Genomic DNA, 23,322 nt, shown 5'->3' on the forward strand with positions numbered 1-23,322 from the left:
GCCCCTGCTGTCCCATCAGACATGGAGGAGATTCTGCGGTTGCACAGGCAGCCTTGGCCTCACGTGGCTCCTGCACTGAGCTCCTGTTGCCCACGGCGGGAGGGGGCTGCCCCTCTGCCTTCACCTTTCGGGTCCCAGGCTGAAGAAACAGCTCCATGCAGAGGGCAGGCATGAGCGCCGACGGGAACACGCGAGGCTCGCACTCTGGCCCTTCAGGGCTGTCCTGGGCCTTCCCCTGTTCTTGGCCAGAGCCCATGTGTGTGGCCGGAGGGCGAGTCCCCAGAAGGCTCTGCAGGCCCCATGGTCCTCCCATGGACCCCCAGCCCCCACCCATTTGGCTGAGGTGGGAGAGACAGACCCAGAAGCTCAGAAAGGCCATCTGGAGGCACCTTTCCTTCCCCAGGAGCCCCTGGACGCAGCAGCCCACCAGGAGTGTGCGCGGACCCCCAAGAGCCCCTGGACGCAGCAGCCACCAGGAGTGTGCGCGGACCCCCAGGAGCCCCTGGACGCAGCAGCCCACCAGGAGTGTGCGCGGACCCCCAGGAGCCCCTGGACGCAGCAGCCACCAGGAGTGTGCGCGGACCCCCAGGAGCCCCTGGACGCAGCAGCCACCAGGAGTGTGTGCGGACCCCCAGGAGCCCCTGGACGCAGCAGCCCACCAGGAGTGTGCGCGGACCCCCAGGAGCCCCTGGATGCAGCAGCCCACCAGGAGTGTGCGCGAAAGAAAAGCATCTCCTCATGAGAAGCTCTGCATGGTGCTCGCTGGCACAGACCCCCCGCCCCGCCACGAGCCTCCTTGTTCTGGAAGGTTCCTTCTGAGGGGCCCTGCACATGTGCAGGGACTGTGGCCTGGGCTGGAGTGAGCCCCACCCACACCTCCACACTGGAAAGCTGCTGGGTTCAGGGGGCGCATTTCTCGCGGGCCAGCGTCCCAGAAGGTGCTGGGCCAGGAGCCCCCCACCCGGAGCCTCAAGTCACAGACACCACACACAGAGACTGGCTTTTGTTGTTCACTGAAACACTCAAATCAAAAACAGGCTCACAGTCCAAACAGTGCTTCTGGTCTGAGCAACTCAGCACTAGTGCCCGGTGCAGCGCTGAGAGGCTCCGTCTGCTGGGGCTCTGAGCCGTGCACCGGGCACCTGGAGGCCCTGCCGGGGGTGCCTCACCCCAGGGAAAGGCGGTTTTGCCGGAAGTCACTGGGGAAGGATCTCTGGCTGAGGCTGCACTGAGGGCTGGGGAGAGGCCCAGGAAGGGGAGAGAGAGCTGGGAGCTGGGGATGGGAGCCAGGAGGTGGGGATGGGTTGGCAGAGAGGCAGGGCCAAGGGCAGAGGCAGGTGCTAGGGCCACAGCAGCTGACGGGATGCAGGTCCAGGCCTGTGCTAGCCAATGGCATGGTGCGGCAGCCCGTACAGGACCAAGTTGAGCGTGGTGGGAAGGAGCTCAGAGCTCTGGAGCAGTGGCAGCTTGTCCTTCAAGGTCTGAGAAGCCTCGTCTGTGGAGAAAGGGGCGGGAGCTGTGAACCCTGAGGCCCCGCAGGATATCCAGCCCGGTGAGGGCCAAGGCACAGGCGCGGGGAGCGGTGGCTACTCCGACTGAGGGCGCTGTGGGGAACACACTGCCATTCGCCAGGCCTCCCAGGTGCCCCCACCACCCGCACCCCTCCCGCACCGAGGTGTCCAGGCCCGCACAGCCGGGTGATGGCACCAGGACTGGACCTCCTAACCCGAAGCCCAATGCCCCCCCGCTACCCCTCGGCCAGGCGAGCTGCTCTGCTCGGGGGGCGCCCATCTAGGGTGTGGCTGCGGCCTTAGCAGGGTTGCCTTGCAGGGAGCAGCGTCCTCTGCCCCTTTTGAACAGTGTCAGTCACCCGGGCTCATGCCTGCATTGCAGGGACCAGAACTTGCAGGTCACCACTGAGCAGCAGCAGCTGAACAGCCGGCCTGGCTCTGCCCTTCCCCGATTCCCCTGCAGAGCACCGTGTGGGCCTCACACCAGCCACACCACCGCGGCATCCGTGTCTGCAGCATCCGTGTCTGCGGCATCCGTGTCTGCGCCCTGCTCTGCGTTTGCAGGGATGAGTGTGGGTTCCGTCCGCCTTCCTCCTGCCCCTCGCTCCCTCCCTCCTCCGACAAGCAGGGATCCCTGGGTCCGGCATCCCCGGACCGTGGACCACGTGCTCTTTACACGATAAACTCCTGGTGAGCGGTGGATACTGAAGGCCTTGTGGGAAGCCTTCTTAGTCCGGGCAGACCACCCCTTCCGTGCACTGCTGGGCGCCTCAACGCAGGGTCCCGGAAAGCTCCTCTGTGGCTCCTCCCGCCTCACCGTGGCTGGAGGGTTTGGCTGACTCTGAAGGATGGCTGGGTGGGGCTCCACCCGTCCATGTTTGAGAACAGACCATGTCCCGTGCCCCTTCCCGACTTTTGCCCTGTGAGGCCGAGAGACAGATGGGCGCTGGGTGCCATGTGAGAGGCAGCCTGCTCTCCTGGGGGCCAACGGGACACACCCCTCAACCCACGCATTCCTCTTCTGGGAGGCCTCTTCCTGGGCTGGGACTCCTGGCCATATCCAGAGGCCGTTGGGCACTGTGGTGCAGGCTGTCGGCCCCTGCGAGTCCTTGCTTGGGGAGGGGCCAGGCACAGCTGCCTCCTGGATTTCCCACCGGTTCCCAGAGAGCCCTGGGCTCGAGGGGATTGTGTGACTGGAGCTGTCAGCGAGGAATCAGCTGTCTGACGAGCGCGATGCTCTCCCTCTGGGTTCTGGAGCCACGTGGCGTTGTGGGCCGTCGCTGCCGAGGGGGTGCCTGGGCTCTGGAGCCACGTGGCGTTGTGGGCCATCGCTGCCGAGGCCATCGCTGCCACCGTGGGGGGCTGGGCAGTGCAAAGACGCCGGCAACTTCCAGGCAAGAACAAGCCCTCCCCCTTTCCGGCTCCTAGTTAACGTCGGGAGTCCCAGTTCCCCACGGAGAAGCGGAGACACCTGTCCCCGCAGGGCTGTGGGGTGCACATGCCCCACGGGCAGCGGCTACAGAGGGTGCTGAAGGCTGCGGGGTGCAGGCCGCCCCTCCCCTACCTTGGTTCATGGCCTCTTCGCCAGTCATTTTCTGAAGGAGGCGCACCGTTTCTCCAACCGGCTTCCCGACGGCCAACAGATCTGGGAGAGAAGCGTCCCCTCAGGCAGGCATGGACACCTGGCAGCCTTGCTGAAGGGGTACGGGACAGGCCCGGGTGCCCGGGGCCCACGCACTTTCCCACAGCACGCTGGCCCGCAGCGCGTTGTCCTGCAGCAGCGTCGGCCACTGGTTTGCCAGGATGCTCTTGACACCCACCAGGCTCAGCAGGATGGCCGCCTCGACGGGCTCCTCCAGGGACAGTTGTGAGGCGCTGTGGAGACCCGGCTCCCGTGGGCTGGCGCCAGGGGCCCAGCCGAGTCGCCCCCTCCCCATGCACACCTCACCAATTGCTGGAACGCATGTGCGCCCCGACAGCTCTCGCCGTTCTTGAAACCCGCCCCCGCAGGCCCCTGCTCCCTCGTGGGTCCCACGCTCATCTGACCTCTCCATCCTCAGCACCCCCGCCCACCCACTCCGAGCAGCCAGACACCTCCTGTGCTCCACGGTCTCCATGTGCCGCCTCAAGCTCTGGTAGGACCGCGCCAGGTCCAGCAGGACCGCCACCTGGCACTCTGCCGGGATGGGAAGGGTGGGAAGGGCAGCTCAGCAGCCTTGGCCCGACACGGGGAGCGGGGGTGGGGGTGTGGGCGAGTGGGGCCTGCACCCCCAGGGCACGATAGGGCATGGCACGCTGGCCCCTCAGTTCCAGGCTCTGACCTCATGACCGTCAGGTTCTTTGCAAGGACCCCCTGGCCACAGTGGACCTGGCCAGCCTCAGGAGCCCAGGCCCTTCACAGCCTCCTCCAGGTGATTGTGCTGGGCAACAGGAAGTGTGGGAAGCCCACCTGGGCCCCCCAGCTTCCTCGGCGCCTGCACCATGCCTGGACACCCTGGCACCCCACATGAATGAGGTGTATGAGGTGGAGCCCTCCCCAAGGACGGAAGGACGGGCGGCTGGGGGGCAGCACTGACTGGGGGCCGATGTGAGGGGCCACGTGTCCCTGTGTGGTGGAGACATGGGAGGCTCCTGGGATGCAGGGGAGTCCTGGGCACTGGGGATGGGTTGGTCACCCTGGCCTGGGGCCTCCATGGAAGCAGGGACCGGGGACCAGTGCAACCCTGGGCGTGCCTGCTGCGAGCCCTGTGGGTGCCAGGGGATGGCTGCCCACTTCCACCGGCAGCCCGGCCGTTCCTGCTGAAAGGACCCCCAGCTGCGCGAGGCCGAGGCTGCCGGGGAGTCGGGGGAGCCTGGCGAGGCCTCTTCTGCTTCACTCACTGCCTCGCTTGGAGTTAAACTTTCAAAGACGCCCGTTTCTAGCTCCACCTAGGATGGGCTCTGGCACCTCTGAGGCCAAGGCCCAGGCTTGCAGAGCAGAGTGGGGGTCCTGCTTGGCCCCACCCAAGTGCAGGCCCCAGGTGCCAGGTGCCACGGGACGAGTGTCCACACACCTGCTCTGCTCCATCAACGGGCCCACATACCTCATGGGGGGCACAGCGCCTCCCGGATCCCTGAAGGGCTCCCGTCAACCCCGCACAGCGGGGTCATCAGCAACCCCACCAGAGAAAGTCACAGCGAGTGGGCCGGCCCCGCAGAGGGGGCATCCAGAGGGGGCATCCCGGTGGGGCTGCAGCCACAGGAGCTGAGTGGTGGCCTTGGCACAGGGCTGAGCCACGCCTGTCTCCTGACCGCTCAGCCTGCAGTGTGGAGTGGCCGCGCCTGCTGTCTCCATCAGCGCCACCCTCGGGCCGTGGCGTGTGACGGGGTGATGTGCCCCCACGCATGTGCTCTGCTCATGCCATGCCCCCAGCCTGCTGTGCCATCCCCACCTCCTGCCAAAAGCCCCCTTGTGCTGGAGCTGGCTGGGGTGTCACTGTGCCGGGCACAGCCCGACCACACCTGGCAGCCCCTCCACGGCTGGTGGACAGTGAAGGGGAAGGCAAGGTCCCAAGTGCCTATGATTAGACTAGCGGGGCCCTGAGGGAGGGGCTGTGACCAGTGAGGTCCTGAATTGCCCACCCCAGCCTTCCTGGGCTCCTGGGCCCGGCACTGACTCCTGGCCTGCCAGGTCTGAAAAGCCGCGCTGGGCGGAGTGGGGGCACTCAGAAATGAAGGACGGGAAGGCCAGAAGCTCCTGTGGCTTCCACGTCTGTGTGGTGTGGGCCAGGCAGGGGGAGCAGGGGTGAGCAGAGGTCGTCCACCTGCAGACAGGAGGGGCTGCGGCCACAGAGGGTGGGGGCAGGAGGGGGCTGCGGCCGCAGAGGGTGGGGGCAGGAGGGGGCTGCGGCCGCAGAGGGTGGGGGCAGGAGGGGGCTGCGGCCGCAGAGGGTGGGGGCAGGAGGGGGCTGCGGCCGCAGAGGGTGGGGGCAGGAGGGGGCTGCGGCCGCAGAGGGTGGGGGCAGGAGGGGGCTGCGGCCGCAGAGGGTGGGGGCAGGTGGGGGCTGCGGCCGCAGAGGGTGGGGGCAGGTGGGGGCTGCGGCCGCAGAGGGTGGGGGCAGGTGGGGGCTGCGGCCGCAGAGGGTGGGGGCAGGTGGGGGCTGCGGCCGCAGAGGGTGGGGGCAGGAGGGGGCTGCGGCCGCAGAGGGTGGGGGTGCAGGTGGGGACTGCGGCCGCAGAGGGTGGGGGCAGGTGGGGGCTGCGGCCGCAGAGGGTGGGGGGCAGCACCAGCAGGTTACAGTGGCCCTGCTTTGTCCTCAGGTGGATTTGTGCTGTGCCCCCAGGGGAAGGGGTGCCAAGAGGACCCCTCTCACCTTGCAAGTTCATGGCGACCAATCTCTCCACTAATATATGGGACAGGAAGCTCTCCATCCCATAGAAGAAGAAGCCGTTGCAGCTGCCCAGGGCCTGCTCCCACTGGGCCTGGCTGCAGAGAGAGGAGAGCGTGGGTCAACAGTGCCCAGGCACCTACGCCAGACCCCACCGTGGGTTTTTAAAGCAGGCCACATCCTGTGTGGTCCACGCCTGTCCCACTTGTGCGTTCAACTGAACTTTCTTTCTTGTTCCCAATGCCCACGCCTCCCTCCTCTGTGCTCCGATCACAGGGGTTCCGTCGGAGCCTAGTCAAGGGGACCCCCCACGAGCACTGACTTCTGTGCTGGAATGAACACCCTCCCCGGGCGGGGCTGGCTGCGGGAAGTGTGAGGGCTTTCCCAATGGCCCAGCACGTGGAGGTCAAGGCACCCCCAGTACTCCAGGGAGACAGTGGCCAAACCCGGGTTCCCTCCTTCCATACAGGACCCCAGCCCTGCCCCTGCAGCGCCCCCCTCTGCACACACCTGCCCCTGCACGCACCTGCCTCTGCACACACCTGCCCCTGCAGCCTCGCCCCTGGCATGGAGCCTGTGACATAGAGCGACCCCTCCCACCCGTGGCTCTCCCTGGTTGCTCTGGTTCCTTGCTAGCTGCTTGTGGACACCTCTGGACCACAGAACCCCGAGGGCATCTGGGGGGCAGAGTCTGCAAGTGGTCTCTGGAGGGGCTGCAGTGCTGGTGGTGAAGAGGCAGCCCCTGCTGCTGGACCACGTGCTATCGGTGACCCTGGGGGCCCCAGGTTGCCATCTGTAAAGTGGGGACAGTACCCCTCGCCCAGTCTCTGTGAGGACTCAAGGAGCTGGGTCTGTCTCAGCATCGCCTGCTGTACCTGGTGGGACTTGCGGGGCAGACCCAGGGAGCTGGGGGTGGGGGGCAGTGGCTCCCCGCTGGACCCTCGAGACCTGCCACACTGTAAACGACTCCTGGGAGCCCAGATCCGAACCTGGGAAAGTGCTTGCTTCCCAGATGTCCCACCCATCGCGAAGTGAATGTGTCTTGGAATCTTTCCAAAATGTCTTGGGTGATGGAGACAGGAGTCAGCATTTCTGCAAGGAGAACGGGGTGGATACAGACCATGGTACTTCATCAGACACACGTGTGCAGGGCCGGGGCCCTGGGGAGGGGTCACGGTGAATGCAGGTGGATGTGTCAGTGCCCTGCCATGCCCTGTGGGGTGATGGTAGAACCAGGCCAGCCAGAGAGAAAACCCCAACAAATTAAAATATTTAAAGCCAACACAGGGCAAGCACATGTGCAGATTTTGGAGCCTCGAGGAGTGGGGCACCAGCTGCTGCCCATGACTGCAGGGTGGCAGGAGGCCTGAGGCTGGCGTGTGCCTGAACAGGGAGCCCTGTGGAGCACCCACCTGGGCCCTGGGCCTCCTCGTATGGGTCCACGATGACTGGGTCCTGGTCAAGGAGAAATGGGAGCACAGGGTGGGGTCTCGGTCCCCCCACTGGAGCTTATCAAAGGATACACTTGAAGTTGTCGGAGTCGACTATGATGCAGTCAGCGGGGATGGTCCGGGGGACGCTGCCCTGCAACCACAGAGCAGGGTCACGACAGGTGCAGGGGCCCGAGCCCAACCGCCAGCTGTGCCCACAGAGCAGGTCACGCCAGGTGCAGGGGCCCGAGCCCGACCTCCAGCTGTGCCCACAGAGCAGGTCACGCCAGGTGCAGGGGCCCGAGCCCGACCTCCAGCTGTGCCCACCAGCCCGATCCCCCACCACAGACCCCCACCTACCTTCCTGCCCTTCTTCACTAGGCTTCTCTTTTTGGGGTCTCTGCTTCTCCCCTCCTTTTTCACGCCACCTTCTGTTGAAGACAAGAAAGAGGCAGGGATGTTTGGCAGCAGCTCGAGGCAGCCGTCCGGCCACACTGTCGGTTAATTTCATGTTATGCAAATTTCACTTCAATGAAAAAACACAAGTTGTGAAAACAAGCAATTTTAATTTTTGTGAAGTTGACAAGGCAATAACTTCTGAAATGCAAAGGTTCACGGGGTTGGGGAAAGCCCTCAAGGAAGAACCACTCTCGAAAGGCTCCAAGGCCCACCTGGCTACCATTCACACACCCCACTGGGCACTCACCAGTGTGCCTGCCGTGCCTGGGCCCCTCACCGGTTCCAGGGCCTTCTGTACAGGGATTTACAACTGGCCCCTTTCTACACGAACACTTTCTTTTGCAGGCTCTGCATAGACAGCCGTGTGCCTGGGAAGGATGGCCACTTCCCTCCTGTTTGTGCCCCGTCTTTTCTTTCCTTTCTGTGTGCCTATGTTGGGGCCTCCAGCAGACAGCAGAATGGACGCACGGATGGGGCTCAATGCTTCACCCCCTTCAGAGAGGCTGCTTCTAAGGGAGCCCATTAAGAAGGAGGCTCTCTCTAGCTTTTGATGGATTTCTTTATCAGGATGGGGCATTGCGTTCGGTTCCTGGCTCACAAAGTAAATGTGTGCGTTTTATCAAATGCTTTCACCCTGCGCTGACTGAAATGCTCACACGACTGTTCTTCTAGGACACCTGTAGCGTTTTAAGGTTAAACTGGGGCCGGGCACAGTGTCTCACGCCTGTAATCCCAGTGTTTTGGGAGGTCGAGGTGGGAGGATCGCTTGAGCCCAGGAGTTCGAGACCAACCTGGGCAACAGAGTTAGCTCCTGTTTCTAAAAAACACCTAGCCGGGAATGGCGTCCTGCATCTGTAATCCAGGCTATTCGGGAGGCCGAGGTGGGAGGATGGCTTGAGCCCAGGAGGTGGAGGCTGCAGTGAGCTGTGATTGTGTCACCGCACTCCAGCCTGGGTGACAGAGCGAGACCCCGTCAGGAAGTGGGAAGAAGGGGAGTGAAAAGGCTAAACTGAGTGTTGACAGCTTATCTTTTTATGCATTTTTTTGTGCCGTTCTGGAGCATCTGGGAGGAGTTAGGCTGGCCTAGGGAAGGATGGGAGGAGCTGTCTACTTTTTCTGATACTGGGGAGATTTATCTAATGCTGACATGATTGTTTCTTGACAGTCTGGCAGAATTCAGTGGAAACATGGAGAAAAGGATATATTTTTTCTGGGCAGACTTAAATCCATCGATGTGCTTTTTTATTGGTTATGAGACTCTTCAGGTTTGCTTTCTTCCTGGCATCTCAAAGTGTTTTCTCCTAGTATTTCGTCCTTGCTGCCCAGGGGTTTTGCTACATTGGTTCAAAGTTGCTTGGAGACTTCCACGTTCTCTGGTCGCCTCTGGTGCGTCGTCAGGGCTGTGTCTCCTTCCGTTTCCGGCTTTCTTGGCTGCTCTTCTCTGTGGCATCTCTGTTTCCTCGGCGTCATCTTGGCTGCTTTCTGCACGTGCTCCTCTGCTCACCCTGAGATTATTCTGCCTCCTTGCTCTGACTTCTTCTTTTTTTGAGACGGAGTCTCGCTCTGTTCCCCAGGCTGGAGTGAGCGGCACCATCTCGGCTCACTGCAAGCTCCGCCTCCCGGGTTCACGTCATTCTCCTGCCTCAGCCTCCCGAGTAGCTGGGACTACAGGTGCCGCCACCTCGCCCGGCTAGTTTTTTGTATTTTAGTAGAGACGGGGTTTCACCGTGTTAGCCAGGATGGTCTCGATCTCCGGACCTCGTGATCCGCCCGTCTCGGCCTCCCAAAGTGCTGGGATTACAGGCTTGAGCCACCGCGCCCGGCTTCTTAAATCAGGTGCTGAGCTTCTGAATTCCTGGTGCTTTTCCTATTCTAACATTGACATTTACAGCTGCAACACCTTCTAAGTTACGTTTAGCAACGTCTCGCTAGTTTTTGACATTTCCATGATCATTTCATTTCTTCTGAGTCCCATGAGATATTTAGAAGTGTGGTCTTGAATATTCAAGTGTGCGAGGATGGAAAAAAGTCTGCCTTGGAGAACTGCTTTCCGCCCTCCTCACACTGGCCTCAGGTGTGGGCCGTCTGCCGGCGTCTGAGACACGGTAGGATCTGCTTCTCAATTTTGTGATTATTCCCAGCGTAGTTGAAAAGATTGCAAATCGCCACTTTTGAGGCACAGAGTTTCATGTCTCTATTAAGCCAAGATTGTTAATTACGTCACCCCGAATCCCCTCTTTTTGCTTTGTCTGTCAGACCCGTCAGTAATCCAGGCACGGTAAGATCTCCCAGCGTCGGGGCTGGTCAACGGCCACACCCCGCAGTTTCTACTTTTTATTGCTTCTTGTATTTGGAGGCTATTTCATGTCTCTGAGGAGGTGAACCTTTGATTCTCATGGTGTCCATGTCCCTAATAATGCCTGGCTCTGAGGTCTGTTTCCCTTGAGAGTCAGACACCAGCCCTCCGGGTTACTCTTAAATATTTACTCATTTTCGCTTCTCTTGGTTTATCACGTGGGGGTCACTTGCGATGGGTGGGTTCCTGCAAAGGGCATGCAGCTGCATCCTCTTATCTCCCGTCGTCTCGTTAGCAGGGTTGGCCAATTTACTTTTTCTGATATACAACATAAACTGGCCAACTTCTACCATCTTACTGTTTTATTTTTATTTGTCCTGGTTTTCTACGTGTTTCTCCATTACTGGCTGTTGGATGCCTTGATTGAGGTAACTGGCTCATTCGTCTTCCTCATTCATTCTTCCTTCTCTATTCTTTGGGAGTTTGCACACCAGCTCTCTGGTGGTGCCCTTAGCGTTTTACCACGCGGTGCGGCCACACCTGGCGGCGCCCCAGACTCAGCGGTTCGCGGCTGAGGACACTCAAGGCTCAGCCTATCTCTTCCTTTTGTGGCCGCTGGGTAATGCATTTCAAAAAGACTTAGATCACCGGCAGCCCGATTTTCAGTTACTCTGTGGTGAGGGTTCTGTTAGTTTCTGTGGCTGCCATTAACCAATTACTACAAAACGGGGGCTAAACGTGGCACCGCTTCCTGTCTGATGGTTCTGGGAATCAGAGGTCCGAATGGGGTTCACCGGCTCACAATGGCGCACCGGCCCGGCCACCCTCTTCCTGGAGGCTCCCAGGGAGAATCCGTTCCTGGCTCCCGGCCATGCTCTCCATCCTCACCCTCGGCAGCGCAGCCCCCAAGCTCTTTCTCTGGCCTTCCTGCTTCTCTCGTGTGAGGGCTTTGTCATCACCTGGGCCCTCCCATATCCGCAGGATCGTCTCCCACCTCAAGTCTGGAATCGTATCTGCAAAGCCCCAGGACCATGCGACGTCACAGGCTCACAGGCACCGGGGCTGGGCCGTGGGCACCCCTGGGCGGCCCGTGCCACACTGTTGTTAGAGTGTCTAGTCCGGCTGCTGCTTTCCTGTTCTGCCCCTGCCACGATGGTGGTGGCTGCACCGGGAAGGATGTTTCAATAAGCGATGCACAGACAGCTGGATCCCCTCAGAGAAGAAAACCTTAAACTCCACCTCCCGCTCCACAGAGTCCATCTCAGATGGCAGTTAGGTGGAAACGTGAAAGGTGGGAAACGAGAAATGCATTTAGAGGATGTCGTTGGAGAATATTTTCATGATCATGAGGTGAAGAAAGATTTAAAAATCCCAAACACACCTAATGACAAACCACAGCTAATAGTGAAAAGCACAAAGCTTTCACCTCAGATCAGAAACAAGGCAAGGAAGCCCACTCTTTTTTTTTTTTTTTTTTTTTTTTTTTTTTTGAGACAGAGTCTCGCTCTGCCGCCCAGGCTGGAGTGCAGTGGCGTGATCTTGGCTCACTGCAAGCTCCGCCTCCCGGGTTCACGCCATTCTCCTGCCTCAGCCTCCCGAGTAGCTGGGACTACAGGCACCCGCCACCTCGCCCGGCTAGTTTTTTTGTATTTTTTAGTAGAGACGGGGTTTCACTGTGTCAGCCAGGATGGTCTCGATCTCCTGACCTCGTGATCCGCCCATCTCGGCCTCCCAAAGTGCTGGGATTACAGGCTTGAGCCACCGCGCCCGGCCGGAAGCCCACTCTTGACACTTCTTTTAAACTTCTGTTTAAACAGCGCTGGAGGTCCCCGCTGGAGCAGTCAGGAAAGAAAGAGAAATAACAGGCCAGGCGCGGTGGTTCACGCCTGTAATCCCAACACTTTGGGAGGCCGAGGTGGGTGGATCACCTGAGGCCAGGAGTTTGAGACCAGCCTGACCAACATGGGGAAACCCTGTCTCTACTAAAATTACAAACATTAGCTGGGTATGGTGGCGTGCACCTGTAATCCCAGCTACTTGGGAGGCTGAGGCAGGAGAATTGCTTGAACTCAGGAGGCGGAGGTTGCAGTGAGCTGAGATCACGCCACTGCACTCCAGCCTGGGCAACAGGGCGAGACTCCATCTCAAAAAGAAATTTAAAAAAAATTTAAAAAAGAAAGAGAAATGACAGGACACACATCAGAAAAAAAGATGTGAAATTATCTGTTTGTAGATAACAAGCTCTTATATATACAAGACCTCAAAGACTCTACCAGAAAACTGTTAGAACTAATAAATTAAGTAAAGTTGCAAGATACAAAATCAACATACAAAAATCAGTATTTATATATATTACCAATGAACTATCTGATTAAGAAATTAAGAAAACCACCTTATTTCTTTTCTTTTCTTTTTTTTTTTTTTTTGAGAGGGAGTCTCGCTTTGTTGCCCAGGCTGGAGTGAAGTGGCCGGATCTCAGCTCACTGCAAGCTCTGCCTCCCGGGTTCACGCCATTCTCCTGCCTCAGCCTCCCGAGTAGCTGGGACTACAGGCGCCCGCCACCTCACCCGGCTAATTTTTTGTATTTTTTTAGTAGAGACGGGGTTTCACCGTGTTAGCCAGGATGGTCTCGATCTCCTGACCTTGTGATCCACCCGTCTCGGCCTCCCAAAGTGCTGGGATTACAGGCTTGAGCCACCGCGCCCGGCCGAAAGCCACCCTATTTCTAGTAGCATCAGAAAGAATAAAATACTTAGGAATAAATTCAACTATGAAGTGAGAGATCTGTGCCTTGGAAACTGTAAGACACTGATGAAAGAAGTTGAAGGAGACATAAATAAATGGGAAGATATCCTGTGTTCTTTGATTGGAATAATTAATATTTGTAAATGCCCATAAATGCCACATCTTAAAGCACCAGCTATTAAGAAAAAGATTGATAAATTAGATTATAATAACATTAAAATATTTTGTTCATCAAAAGACACATTTAAGAGAGTGAAAAGACCAGGTACAGAGAAGACATTTGTCATTGATACAAACAATAAAAATTATATCCAAAGTATACCAGGAAAATCCAACAAACCTCAAAGAACAAAACCCAGATAACCCCACAGGACTGGCGAGAGACGAAACGGGCTCTTCACAAATGGCTGGGTGGTGAAAAGCCGGAAGGACTGGGACTCCCGGGCACGCCAGGACATGCAGACGGATGGGGTGTCTAGTAACAGGGGGCAGATAAATTGTGCAGGGTGGAACATGGCTGGCCACAGAGACCAGCCACGGAGCCAGGCAGGAGCTGGAGCCACAGAGACCAGCCACGGAGCCAGGCAGGAGCTGGAGCCACAGAGACCAGCCACGGAGCCAGGCAGGAGCTGGACGCAGCGCGTGCCTTCAGATGCCATTTGCAGAGTTTAAGAACAGGCACCCCAGGCTGCAGGATTTTGGGGTGCCAATGTTGGAGGTGAGGTTGTAAAAGGCCCTGGCTTTGCAGTACAGTCAGGAGGGTGGGCACTATGGGTGGCGAGCTGGGCTGGGGAAGCAGGGGTGGCTCTCGGGTGCGAGCAGGTCCTGCCTCCTGCCTGGTGCTCCATTTGGGCATTTTTCTAGAGACGTGACACACTTCACTATCAAAAATGGTTTCCGACACCTCCGTGAGCCTCGTGTCTGTGCCAACTGACTCCAGCTCCGGCCTCCCTGCCTCTCCACCTGGCATGCTTACCCTCTCCACAGCCTGAGCCCCACCCAGTCCCAGGCCACGGAGCCGCCCTCCTGCCACGAAGGGCAGACACGTCCACAAAGGGCAGACACGTCCACGAAGGGCAGACATGTCCACGAAGGGCAGACACGTCGTCCACGTGGTGAAGGCAGGAGGGCGGCCAGAGGGGCGAGCCAGAGTTCCGAGAAGGGGCTGACAGTGGCCTGCAGACGGACAGGGCACCCGGTGGGCCAGAATCAGATGGAGACCAGCTATAAGCTGCCACGCCGGCTGCTGTGGCAGGCCTGGAGGAGCCTCCCTGGAACACAGCACCTGTGGGGGCCTCCGTCCTTGGGGGCCTCCATCCTTGGGGGCTTCCGTCCTTGAACCGCCTCCTTCAAAGATCCACTTCACGCCTGTGCCCTTGTGCAAGCTTCTGTGACCCCGATGCAAATTTGCTCTTTCTGTATTTCATGTAAAAAAATTCCACTCACAAGCAGGAGACTCCACAAGGGCTTGGGGTCACGGGAAGGGTCAAAGTGCCAGAGTACAGAGTCCAATTTTAGATTGCTCAGGTTCAGCTGACCACAGGGAGCTGCCTGCACTGAAAGTGAGCAGTGCGACAGGACTGGACGGTGCACGCCTATGAGTCACGGCCACAGCAGAGGCCACGGCACACCCAGCCCCGGGATCTTCCCCAAATGCCTGCGACCTCCCTCCCGCACCCGCGACCCTCCCCCAACTTCTCCCGCAGCCCCAGCCCCCACCCCCAGGAAGCCACGTACCTGCCTTCTGACTTGTACGTTAGTTTGTATTTCCCAGGCTTTTGTAAAAACGAAACCATCCCCGGGCACTCCCTGGATCCAGCTTCCTTCCCTTGGCATAATCCTTCCGAGTGAGCCCCATCTACGCTGTCCCAGGCACCGACAGTCCCCCCTCGGCGTAATCCTTCCGAGTGAGCCCCGTCTACGCTGTCCCAGGCACCGACGGTCACCCCTCGGCGTAATCCCTCTGGGCCCCGTCTACGCTGTCCCAGGCACCGACGGTCGACCCTCATTGGCAGGCAGGACCCCACCACGTGGCCGCACCCTGATGTGCTCATCTGCTCACTGGGTGTCCAGGCGTCTGTCACGTGGGTGATGGACCTTTCTGTGGTTTCCCGGTTTAGGCCATTGCTGTGGTTTCCCGGTTTAGGCCATTGCTGTGGTTTCCCGGTTTAGGCCATTGCAGATAATGCTGCTGTAAACATTTGTATGAGTTTCTGCGGACGTGTGTCTCCTTATCTCTTTGGTAAATACCTAGGAGTGGAATGACTGCGGCATACAACAGGCCTGCGTTTAACTTGTTAAGAAACTGCCAAACCGTCTTCCAAAGTGGCTCCAGCATTCACCATTCCCCCCAGCCAAGAACGAGGGTTCCAGTTCCACACCCTCGCCAGCACGTCCTCTGGTCGACCTTGTGAGTTTCGCCCATTCTAATAGGCGTGCAGGGGTATTTCACTGTGGTTTCCATTTGCATTTCCTTGATAATTAATGATGTCAGGCATCTTTCCATCTTTCCATCGTACTTTGTTTGCTATCTAAATCTTTTCTGGTGAAGTATCTGTTCAAATCTTTTATAGGGTTGTTTTTTTCTTATTCAGTTTTGAGAGTTCTTTATATAGTCTAAATTTGTTACTATTATCAGATTCTTCCAGTCTTAGTGTAACTTTTCATTTTCTTAACAATATCCTTCAAAGAGTGGAAATTCTTAAATTTGCTGAAAGTCACACAGATTTTCCTCAGTGTTTTCTGCTAGAAATGTGAGCGTCTGTGGTCTCGGATCCATTTTGAGTTGATTTTCATGCGTGGTGTGCGGCCTCGTTTTTGTTGTGTTTTGTTTTACAAACGCCCAGGGACTGCAGCCACTCAGGGAGATGCCCTTCCTCCGCTCAGCATCGTCGTCTCCGCCAGCCACCACCCGGCTGTGCACCTGTGGTGCGCTTCTGGTTCCCCACCCCGTCCCACGGGTCTACACGGCTGCCGTCGTGTCTGTGCTCCACTGTGTCAACACTGCGCCCGTGTGATGGGCTCCTGACATCAGGTGGCATGTGCCCTCCTATTTTGGCTACTTTAGGTCCTTTACATTTTTATATAACTTTTAGAATAAACTTGTTAAATTCTACAAAAAAAAAAAAAAAAACAAAAAAAAAACCTGTGGAGATTTTGACTAGAGTTGTGTGGAATCTACAGATTACTTTAGGACAAGTTGACACCTTGGCAATATTGGGCCTTCTCATCTAAAAGCCTGATGCTTCTCTCCATTTGTTTAGTTCTTTGATCTCTCCCAGCAATGTTTTATAGTATGAGTGTACAAAGTCTTGCACCTTTTGTCAAATGTATCCCTAAGTATTTCCCGGCTTGGAAGCTATTGTCAATGGTAGTGTTTTAAGTTTCAATTTCTGATAGTTAGTTATATAGAAATGCAATTGGTTTTTGTACCTTGACTTTTGTATCCTTCAACCTTGCCAAAATCACTCACTAGATCACACTTTCTACACAGATGATGAGACCACCCGCAGAGAAGAACTATCTAGATGCTTTTCCTCTCCAGCACGGTGCTGACACTGCAGTGGGTGGCCCTGCCTGGCTGCTGGCCTTGGGGGACGGCCTCAACCTCCTGCTGACCTGCGACACTCAGGGACAGCTGTTCTGCAGGTGTCCTTTGCCTTCCCCTCCTCGTTTTCTAAGAGCTCATATTCGGAGTGGATGTTGGGTTTTGTCAAATGCTTTTCTGCATCTATTGCAATCATCGGATAGTCTTTATTTTTTAGCTTATGGATATGGTGAATCACATTGGCTGATTTTTCAAATATTAAATGACCTTTGTATTTCTGGGTTAAAATCCACGTGGACATAATATAAACCCTTGTAACGTTTTGCTCCATTTCCTAACATTTCGTTAAGAATGTTATTAGCATCTATATTCATGAGGCATATTGGTCCTTTTTTTTAAACCTCCTAATGTCTTTCTCTGGGTTTGTGTCCGGATAATGCCAGCCTCAGAAAATCAGCTGGGAAGTAGCGTCTCTCCTCTTTAATTGCTGTGGGAGGATGTGTGTGGAAATCCTCTGGGTGTAGAGGTTTTTTCTTTGGGGGAAGATTTTAAACTAAACTGTCTATTACCTTAATAGATACAGGCCTATCCAGACCATCCCTTTCTGCTAGAGTGATTATGCAAGCTTGGGTCTTTCGAGGAACTTGTCCATTTCATGTAGGTTGTTAAATTTATTGACACGGCTTTATTCATTATTTACTTTTTATCCTCTCTTGACTCTGTAGTGATGCTCCTTCTATCATTTTTGATATTGATAATTTGTGTCTCTGTCTTTTCCTGATCTGCCTGACCTGACTAGAGGTGTATTAATTTTATTGATTTTTCTCAAAGAACTTGCTTTTGGTTTGTGTTTCTGTTTCCTGTGTCATAGATTTCTGTTCTCTTTTTTTTTTTTTTTTTTTTTGAGACGGAGTCTCGCTCTGTCGCCCAGGCTGGAGTGCAGGGGCGCGATCTCGGCTCACTGCAAGCTCCGCCTCCCGGGTTCACGCCATTCTCCTGCCTCAGCCTCCCGAGTAGCTGGGACTACAGGTGCCCACAACCGCGCCCGGCTAATTTTTTGTATTTTTAGTAGAGACGGGGTTTCACCGTGGTCTCGATCTCCTGACCTTGTGATCTGCCCGCCTCGGCCTCCCAAAGCGCTGGGATTACAGGCGTGAGCCACCGCGCCCGGCCAGATTTCTGTTCTTATGTTCATCATCCTTGATTATGTTTGTGTTAAATTTGTTCTTCTTTTCCTAATTTTTGAAGATAGAAATAGCGGTCATTGCTCTGTGGCCTTTTTTCTTTCTAATATACATGCTTAGTTCTGTAAATCCCTTCTTGCGCGTCAGCAGCATCCACAAGTAATGATAAATTGTTTTTGTCTTCATTCACAACACAATATTTTCTGAATTTCCCTTTTAATGTCTTCTTTTATCCACGGGTATTTAAGAAGTATGTTTAGTTTCCAAGTGTTTGGGGTTTTCCAGGCATGATTTCTGTTATTAAGTTCTAATTTAACTCCACTGTGGTCAGAGAACCTACTGTGGGTAATTTGGACCCTTTAATATTTTTGTGGCTTGTTTTATGCTCAACTTAGGGTATATCTCGTCAAATGTTCCGTGTGTGTGTGTGAAAAAAGTGTACATTCTTCTGCCGTGGGGGGAATGTCACATAAACGTCCGTGAGATGAGGCTGCCTAGCATGTTTAATCCTCCACACCCTACTGATTCGATGCATATTTGCTCCATCACTGTTGAGAAAGGGATGTTGACCTCCCCAGCCATCCCTGGGTGCGTCTTGACTGTTCTGTGGCTCTGTGGGTTTTGTCTCGTGTATTTTGCCACGATGTTAATCAATGTACAGACATTTAGGTTTCACACCTTCTTCATGAATTAGCCTCCTCCTCTTTACGGAACGGCCCGCTGTAGCTCTGGTCACACTCCCAGGATGAACTCCACCTTTTTCTGATTTAATCTCACCATGCCAACCTTCTTTGGATACTAAGAGATATGGTTTTTCCATCCTTTCTTTTTAACTCACCATTTTCTTTTCATTTAAAGTGGGTTTCTTGGAGGAAGCGTATTATGAATGCTGAATTTTCATTTAATCAGATGATCTTTTTCTTTTAGTTGGGGGTGTTTAGACACTTAATGTGATTATGGATATGGTTGGGTTGAAATATACTATCTTGCTATTTCTTTTTTATTTTTCCTATCTGTTCTCTCTTCCCTTTCTTTCTGTGTTTTTTGGATTAAGGGGCTGCTTATGATTCCATTTCATCTTCTTCATTACGTATTTGCTGTAAACTTGGGGGGGTTGTTTGTTTTTCTTGTTTTGTTTTTATTGATTACTTGAGGATGTATAGTTTATAACTTTATCACAGTCTATCTTCAAGTAATGTTATACCACTTTCTCTAGAGGATGGAGCCTTTACATACTTTGCTTCCATTCCCTCCCTCTCATCTTTGGTGCTGTTATTCATTTCACATTTATGTTATAAAACCCCATACCATACCATTATTATTTTCCTTTGCTCTAAACTTTTTGCTCAAAAACATTTTAAAGAGATTTTGAAAATAAAGGAGTTTTAAGTGTTTATCCGTCTTTTCACCGTTTTCAGAGCTGCCTCTTTCCCTGGCCTCGCACACAGGCGGCGGCCGTCTTCCTGCCGAGGGCTCTGCAGATCTTGGAGTGGCCGTTCCTTGCAGCTCTCTCCTTCCGGGCGTCCCGCCCTGCACGTTGCAGCTGTCGGTTTCCCCAGACTCCAAACTGCCTGTCCTCAACTTGGGGAGACCCCTGGGCTCTTCCCGCCCCCCCCCCAACAATGTTGTGACCTGGAAACTCCCCAGGGAGTAAGAGCCGGGGGGCGGGGGGGCCGCCGTGGCACTCACCAGCCAACCCCTCTTTCAAGGATCCCTGTCCTGCACGACGGGCCGGTCAGTGTTTGAAACCCTCATTTCATGTGTTTTTCTCTGGTTTACAGTTGTCTCAGCTGGAAGGACAAATCTGGTCCTTGTTACTTCATCTGAGATGGAAGTAAAAGTCCAATCTATTTATTTTTAATTTTGATATTGAAGTGCCACATACATGCAGAAAACTGCACATACCACAAGTGTAGGGCTTGGGGAAGTTTCACAAACCGGGCATGTCTGCACAGCCAGCACTCAGTCACAGAATGCGGTCACCCCCGAATCCCAGCCGAGGCCAGGGCTTCCGCGCTCTCCCTCATTGCTCTCCACAGTCTGATCCGTGCTCTCCCTCATTGCTCTCCACAGTCTGAGTGATTAATGGAGAGGCTGGCTGTTCACTACACATCTGGTCTCTTCCTTTGAACAGATGTTTGTGGGGGCAAGAATGGCATTAAGTTCGTCTTCCCTGTGTGTTGGCACCAGGATACTGGCACATAGCAGATATTTTATAAGTAGTTTTGAGTGTTTATATATATACATACATATTTTATTTTTGACAGGGTCTCACTCTGTTGCCCAGGCTGCAGCGCAGTGGTGCCATCTCAGCTCCCAGCCTCCTGAGTGGCTGGGACCACAAGTGCACGCCACCATGCCCGGCTAATTTTAAAATTTCTTGTAGAGATGCACTCTCGCCATGTTGCCCAGATTGGTGAGTGTTTATATCCTATAAATATCTTTGAGTGAATAAATGCCTAGAAAAATGTTGCAACATTTGATGATTATTTTTTGATAGGAGCTAACGTTGTTTCATCTGAAAAATAAATATCTCCATTTTAAAATTAGACATAAGGTGGCTAAGGGCAGTCCCTACCTGGCTCTTCTTTATGGAGGCGATTCCACAACATTTGAAGAGAAAATTCTCGTGACACAGAGGAAATTGTCCCTTCATCAAACACAGAGAGGCCTTCCAGTGGCAGCTCCAGGAGATGTCTGTCTGCGACCAGGATGATCTTATCCACAACCTCGGGCTGGACTGTGTCTGGGAAACAGCCGTGCAGGGAGATCAGCTCCTGAAGACGGGACCCCTCCCACGGGGCCGCAAGGCTCCGTCTCCTGACTTGGCTGCTGGGCGCTGGGAAAGGCTGGCAGCCCGCCTTGACTCCACGCCACCTTCTCCTCCAGATGCCCCAGAATGGGGTGAGGAACTGCCTCCCATCACGCCTGTCCCTCCACACGATTCGTTTTGTTAGCAAGCACGCGTGGTGTGGCGGGGCTGCCGATCCACCACGCAAGGGAGCTGTGCTGGGTTCCGTGGTGCTCTCAGGGGGCTTGGCACAGAGCCTCCTACCCAGAGCCTCCTATCCGGAGAGGCACGGACCCTCCGACCCAGTCCGTGGCTGTGCACAGAACCTTCCAGGGACCCCATGCGCAGGGAGGCCTCAGAGGGAGGGGCTGCAGGGCTTGTGGGGCTCCTGGGCTCCTGACCCCCCTTGGCGTTCCTGGATGGGTGGGTGGATCCCGACCCCACCTCTCCTGGCGGGACCAGCTCCCCGCGCTGAGTGGCCGCGCCCGCCCCACTCACTGTGTTGTCCTGTGGACATTTTCCTTTCCTTGTCTTTGCCCTTCGACTTCCCTGAATCAGCAATGACCACGGGCATCTGCACTCTGAAAGTCAGGTGATATATTCGAAAACAGACAGATAACAAACACTTGGAATATAGGCGACCCCTCCTCAGCCTGTTTCACTCTAAGGCAGCAGCGCCACGAATCCCCACGCTCACTTCTGGGATGGTCCCACTGAGGTGGGGCTGGGATGAGCCACAGGATTTCGGGATCATCTCTGATCCACCAGCCGAGCTAAACGGTGCCAGGTGTCTGTCCCCTCTGCCTTCCTTCCCACCCCAAATCAAAGGAGCCCGGGCGGTCCCTCGGAGGTGCTTGCCGTCCCACCCCACGCTTGGGCCGGGGGCTGGAGGGGCCGTGGGGAGTGGGCAGTGGGCAGTTCTCCTCCAGGCAGGTATGGAGGCAGATCCAGGAAGAACTGCTTCCTGGGAGCAGGCGGGCGGCGCGGAGTCTGGAACAAAGGTGGCCGAGAAGGCACAGCAAGCACACGTGGTTGGCCACGGCACTGGACACACGTGTCCATGCATGAGCGTGGTGGGGAGCCGGCGGCAACGTCATCCCTGGTACCTGGCCTCGGAGAGGCTGAGCAGGGGGAAGAGCGGCTGCAGAAGCTCCTCCAGGGGCCCCAGGATGCTGCTGAGCCTCTGCACAGGCCACTCCTTCTCTTCCACCTGGAGGCCTTCTGGCTCCTACTCAACCCAAACAAGAGGCCCCCATAGCAAAGAGGGTGCATGGCCCAGACCCCACGAGGGCCAGGCCCCTGCGGAAAGGCCGAGCTCCTGCCCCTTCTGCGAACAGCGTGGTGGACAAGGGCGCCCGGCTCGGTGATGAGGGCCCCACAGCACCTGGCCCGTCCTCTGGAGGGTCACCCTGAGACCCCAGCCCCCACCCATCTCCTCTGCCCGCACCACAGAGGGTCCCTCCTCTTTGTCTGCACTTCAGGGATCAGGCAGGGCCAAGGAGTCCAAGGAGTGAGTTCTCCCCCGACATGGAACTTGGCCTGGGAGTTGGGCAGTGCCTGGGTGTCGGGATGGCCCAAGCCCTTCAGCAGCCTGGCCTAGTGCCCCGCCCCTCCCCCGACCTCGCTGGGGTCCTGGCTCTCAGGGATGGGGGCAGAGGGTCCTGGCAGGGTGGCTTGGAGTCTGGAGGGCCTCACCGAGCCTGCGTTCAGGGCCATGTCCTCGCTGTACACCTGGGCCTGGGTCTGCTTTCGGAACTGCTGGGCACAGGCCAGCAGGTGGGAGAAGGCGGTGGGACTCACGGCCAGACGCATCACCTTGCAGAAGCCTGCGGGAACGTGGACACACCCTCTGTTGCTGCCCAGGCCTGCGGACGGCAGCTGGACCGTGCGTGGTGGGCAATGGGAAAAGGGCTGCTGTCTCGCAAGAAAGGCTGCATGGGTGGAAGTCCCTCCCGCCGTGTGGGGTCCCCTGTCCGCACGCTGTGGAGCAGCTGCCGCATCATTGTGCAGCCAGCGGATGGGCCTCCTGGGCCCCGGGGAAGCACACGCCCCATCTACATCTGTTTCCAGAATGTCACAGGCTCTACAGAACCCTCCATCCCTGTGGGTGGAGGGCGGGGAGAGGCCACGCTTCCGGGACCCCAGGGGCTCCCTGCTGGGCCTTCAGTTTCTGAAAGGGAAGGGCCCTTGTGCAGGGAGCTCTGTGGCACAGTGAGCATCAGTGCTCCTCCCGCCCCTGTTCCCGCCCCTGCTCCCGCCCCTGGTCCCGCCCCTGCTCCCATCCCGCCCCCACGCTCCCCTCTCCCCTCCGCTCCCCTCCCCCCTCCGCTCCCCTCCCCCCTCCGCTCCCCTCCCCCCTCCCTCCCCTCCCCTCTCCGCTCCCCTCCCCCCTCCGCTCCCCTCTCCCCTCCGCTCCCCTCCCTCCTCTGCTTCCCTCCCCCCTCCGCTTCCCTCCTGCCCACCTCCCCTCCCTCACCGTTCCCCTCCCCCATGCTCCTCTCCTGCCCCACTCCCCTCCCCCCTCTCCCATCCCTGCTCCGCGCCACCTCTCACCCCTGCTCCCACCCCTGCTCCCACCTCCCTCCCCCTCCCCCTCCCCCCTGCTCCCCTCCCCCCTCTTTTGCTCCCCCCTCCTGCCCCCGTTCCCCTCCCCACTCTCGCCCCTGCTCCCCGCACCCTCCCACTCCTCCTCCCCCCTCCCCGCCAAGCAGCCCTGCTCACCTCCCACCGGCTGCACCTTTCCTTTGGCTGCAGTAATGAACTTGGGTTTCTCATAGGCAGCACCGTATAGACAGGACCTGCTGGCAGGATGCGGGCCAGGGTCGCAGGCAAGCCACGATGGAGACACACCTCACAGCCCAGCTCCAGTGACCTCAGAGGAGCCCAGTGAGGCCCACTCTGCAGACCACGCACCCCCAGCAGGGCCCTCCCCGTCTGTGCCTCCAGGGGCACAGCTGGGTGTGCATGGCCAGTCAGGACCTGGACTGAGAAC

At 56.6% G+C, this 23,322-nt stretch overlaps 1 protein-coding gene across 9 annotated transcripts in view; it reads right to left on the reverse strand.

The window, feature by feature from the left end:
• Positions 1 to 997: 997 nt before the first annotated feature.
• The window catches only part of CFAP46 (cilia and flagella associated protein 46), a 133,828-nt gene continuing 111,503 nt past the window's right edge, over positions 998 to 23,322 (reverse strand). Inside the window, exons 46-59 of one of the 9 annotated variants that reach the window (XM_074003115.1) lie at positions 23,052 to 23,128; positions 22,026 to 22,156; positions 21,437 to 21,558; positions 20,829 to 20,911; positions 20,118 to 20,285; positions 7,669 to 7,739; positions 7,402 to 7,462; positions 7,291 to 7,326; positions 6,868 to 6,970; positions 5,864 to 5,976; positions 3,606 to 3,687; positions 3,250 to 3,386; positions 3,076 to 3,156; positions 998 to 1,495 (exon numbers count right to left, since the gene is read on the reverse strand). In XM_074003115.1, the coding sequence (XP_073859216.1) occupies positions 1,383 to 1,495; positions 3,076 to 3,156; positions 3,250 to 3,386; positions 3,606 to 3,687; positions 5,864 to 5,976; positions 6,868 to 6,970; positions 7,291 to 7,326; positions 7,402 to 7,462; positions 7,669 to 7,739; positions 20,118 to 20,285; positions 20,829 to 20,911; positions 21,437 to 21,558; positions 22,026 to 22,156; positions 23,052 to 23,128 (1,378 nt within the window). In that variant the 3' untranslated portion in view covers positions 998 to 1,382. Of the gene's footprint in view, positions 1,496 to 3,075; positions 3,157 to 3,249; positions 3,387 to 3,605; positions 3,688 to 5,863; positions 5,977 to 6,867; positions 6,971 to 7,290; positions 7,327 to 7,401; positions 7,463 to 7,668; positions 7,740 to 19,363; positions 19,999 to 20,117; positions 20,286 to 20,828; positions 20,912 to 21,436; positions 21,559 to 22,025; positions 22,157 to 23,051; positions 23,132 to 23,322 lie in introns of those variants that run through there. The other 8 variants (XM_065521656.2, XM_045361769.3, XR_012418304.1 and 5 more) reach the window with 8 other exon arrangements.

This window comes from Macaca fascicularis, chromosome 9 (assembly GCF_037993035.2).
Source record: "Macaca fascicularis isolate 582-1 chromosome 9, T2T-MFA8v1.1".
Taxonomy (NCBI): domain Eukaryota; kingdom Metazoa; phylum Chordata; class Mammalia; order Primates; family Cercopithecidae; genus Macaca; species Macaca fascicularis.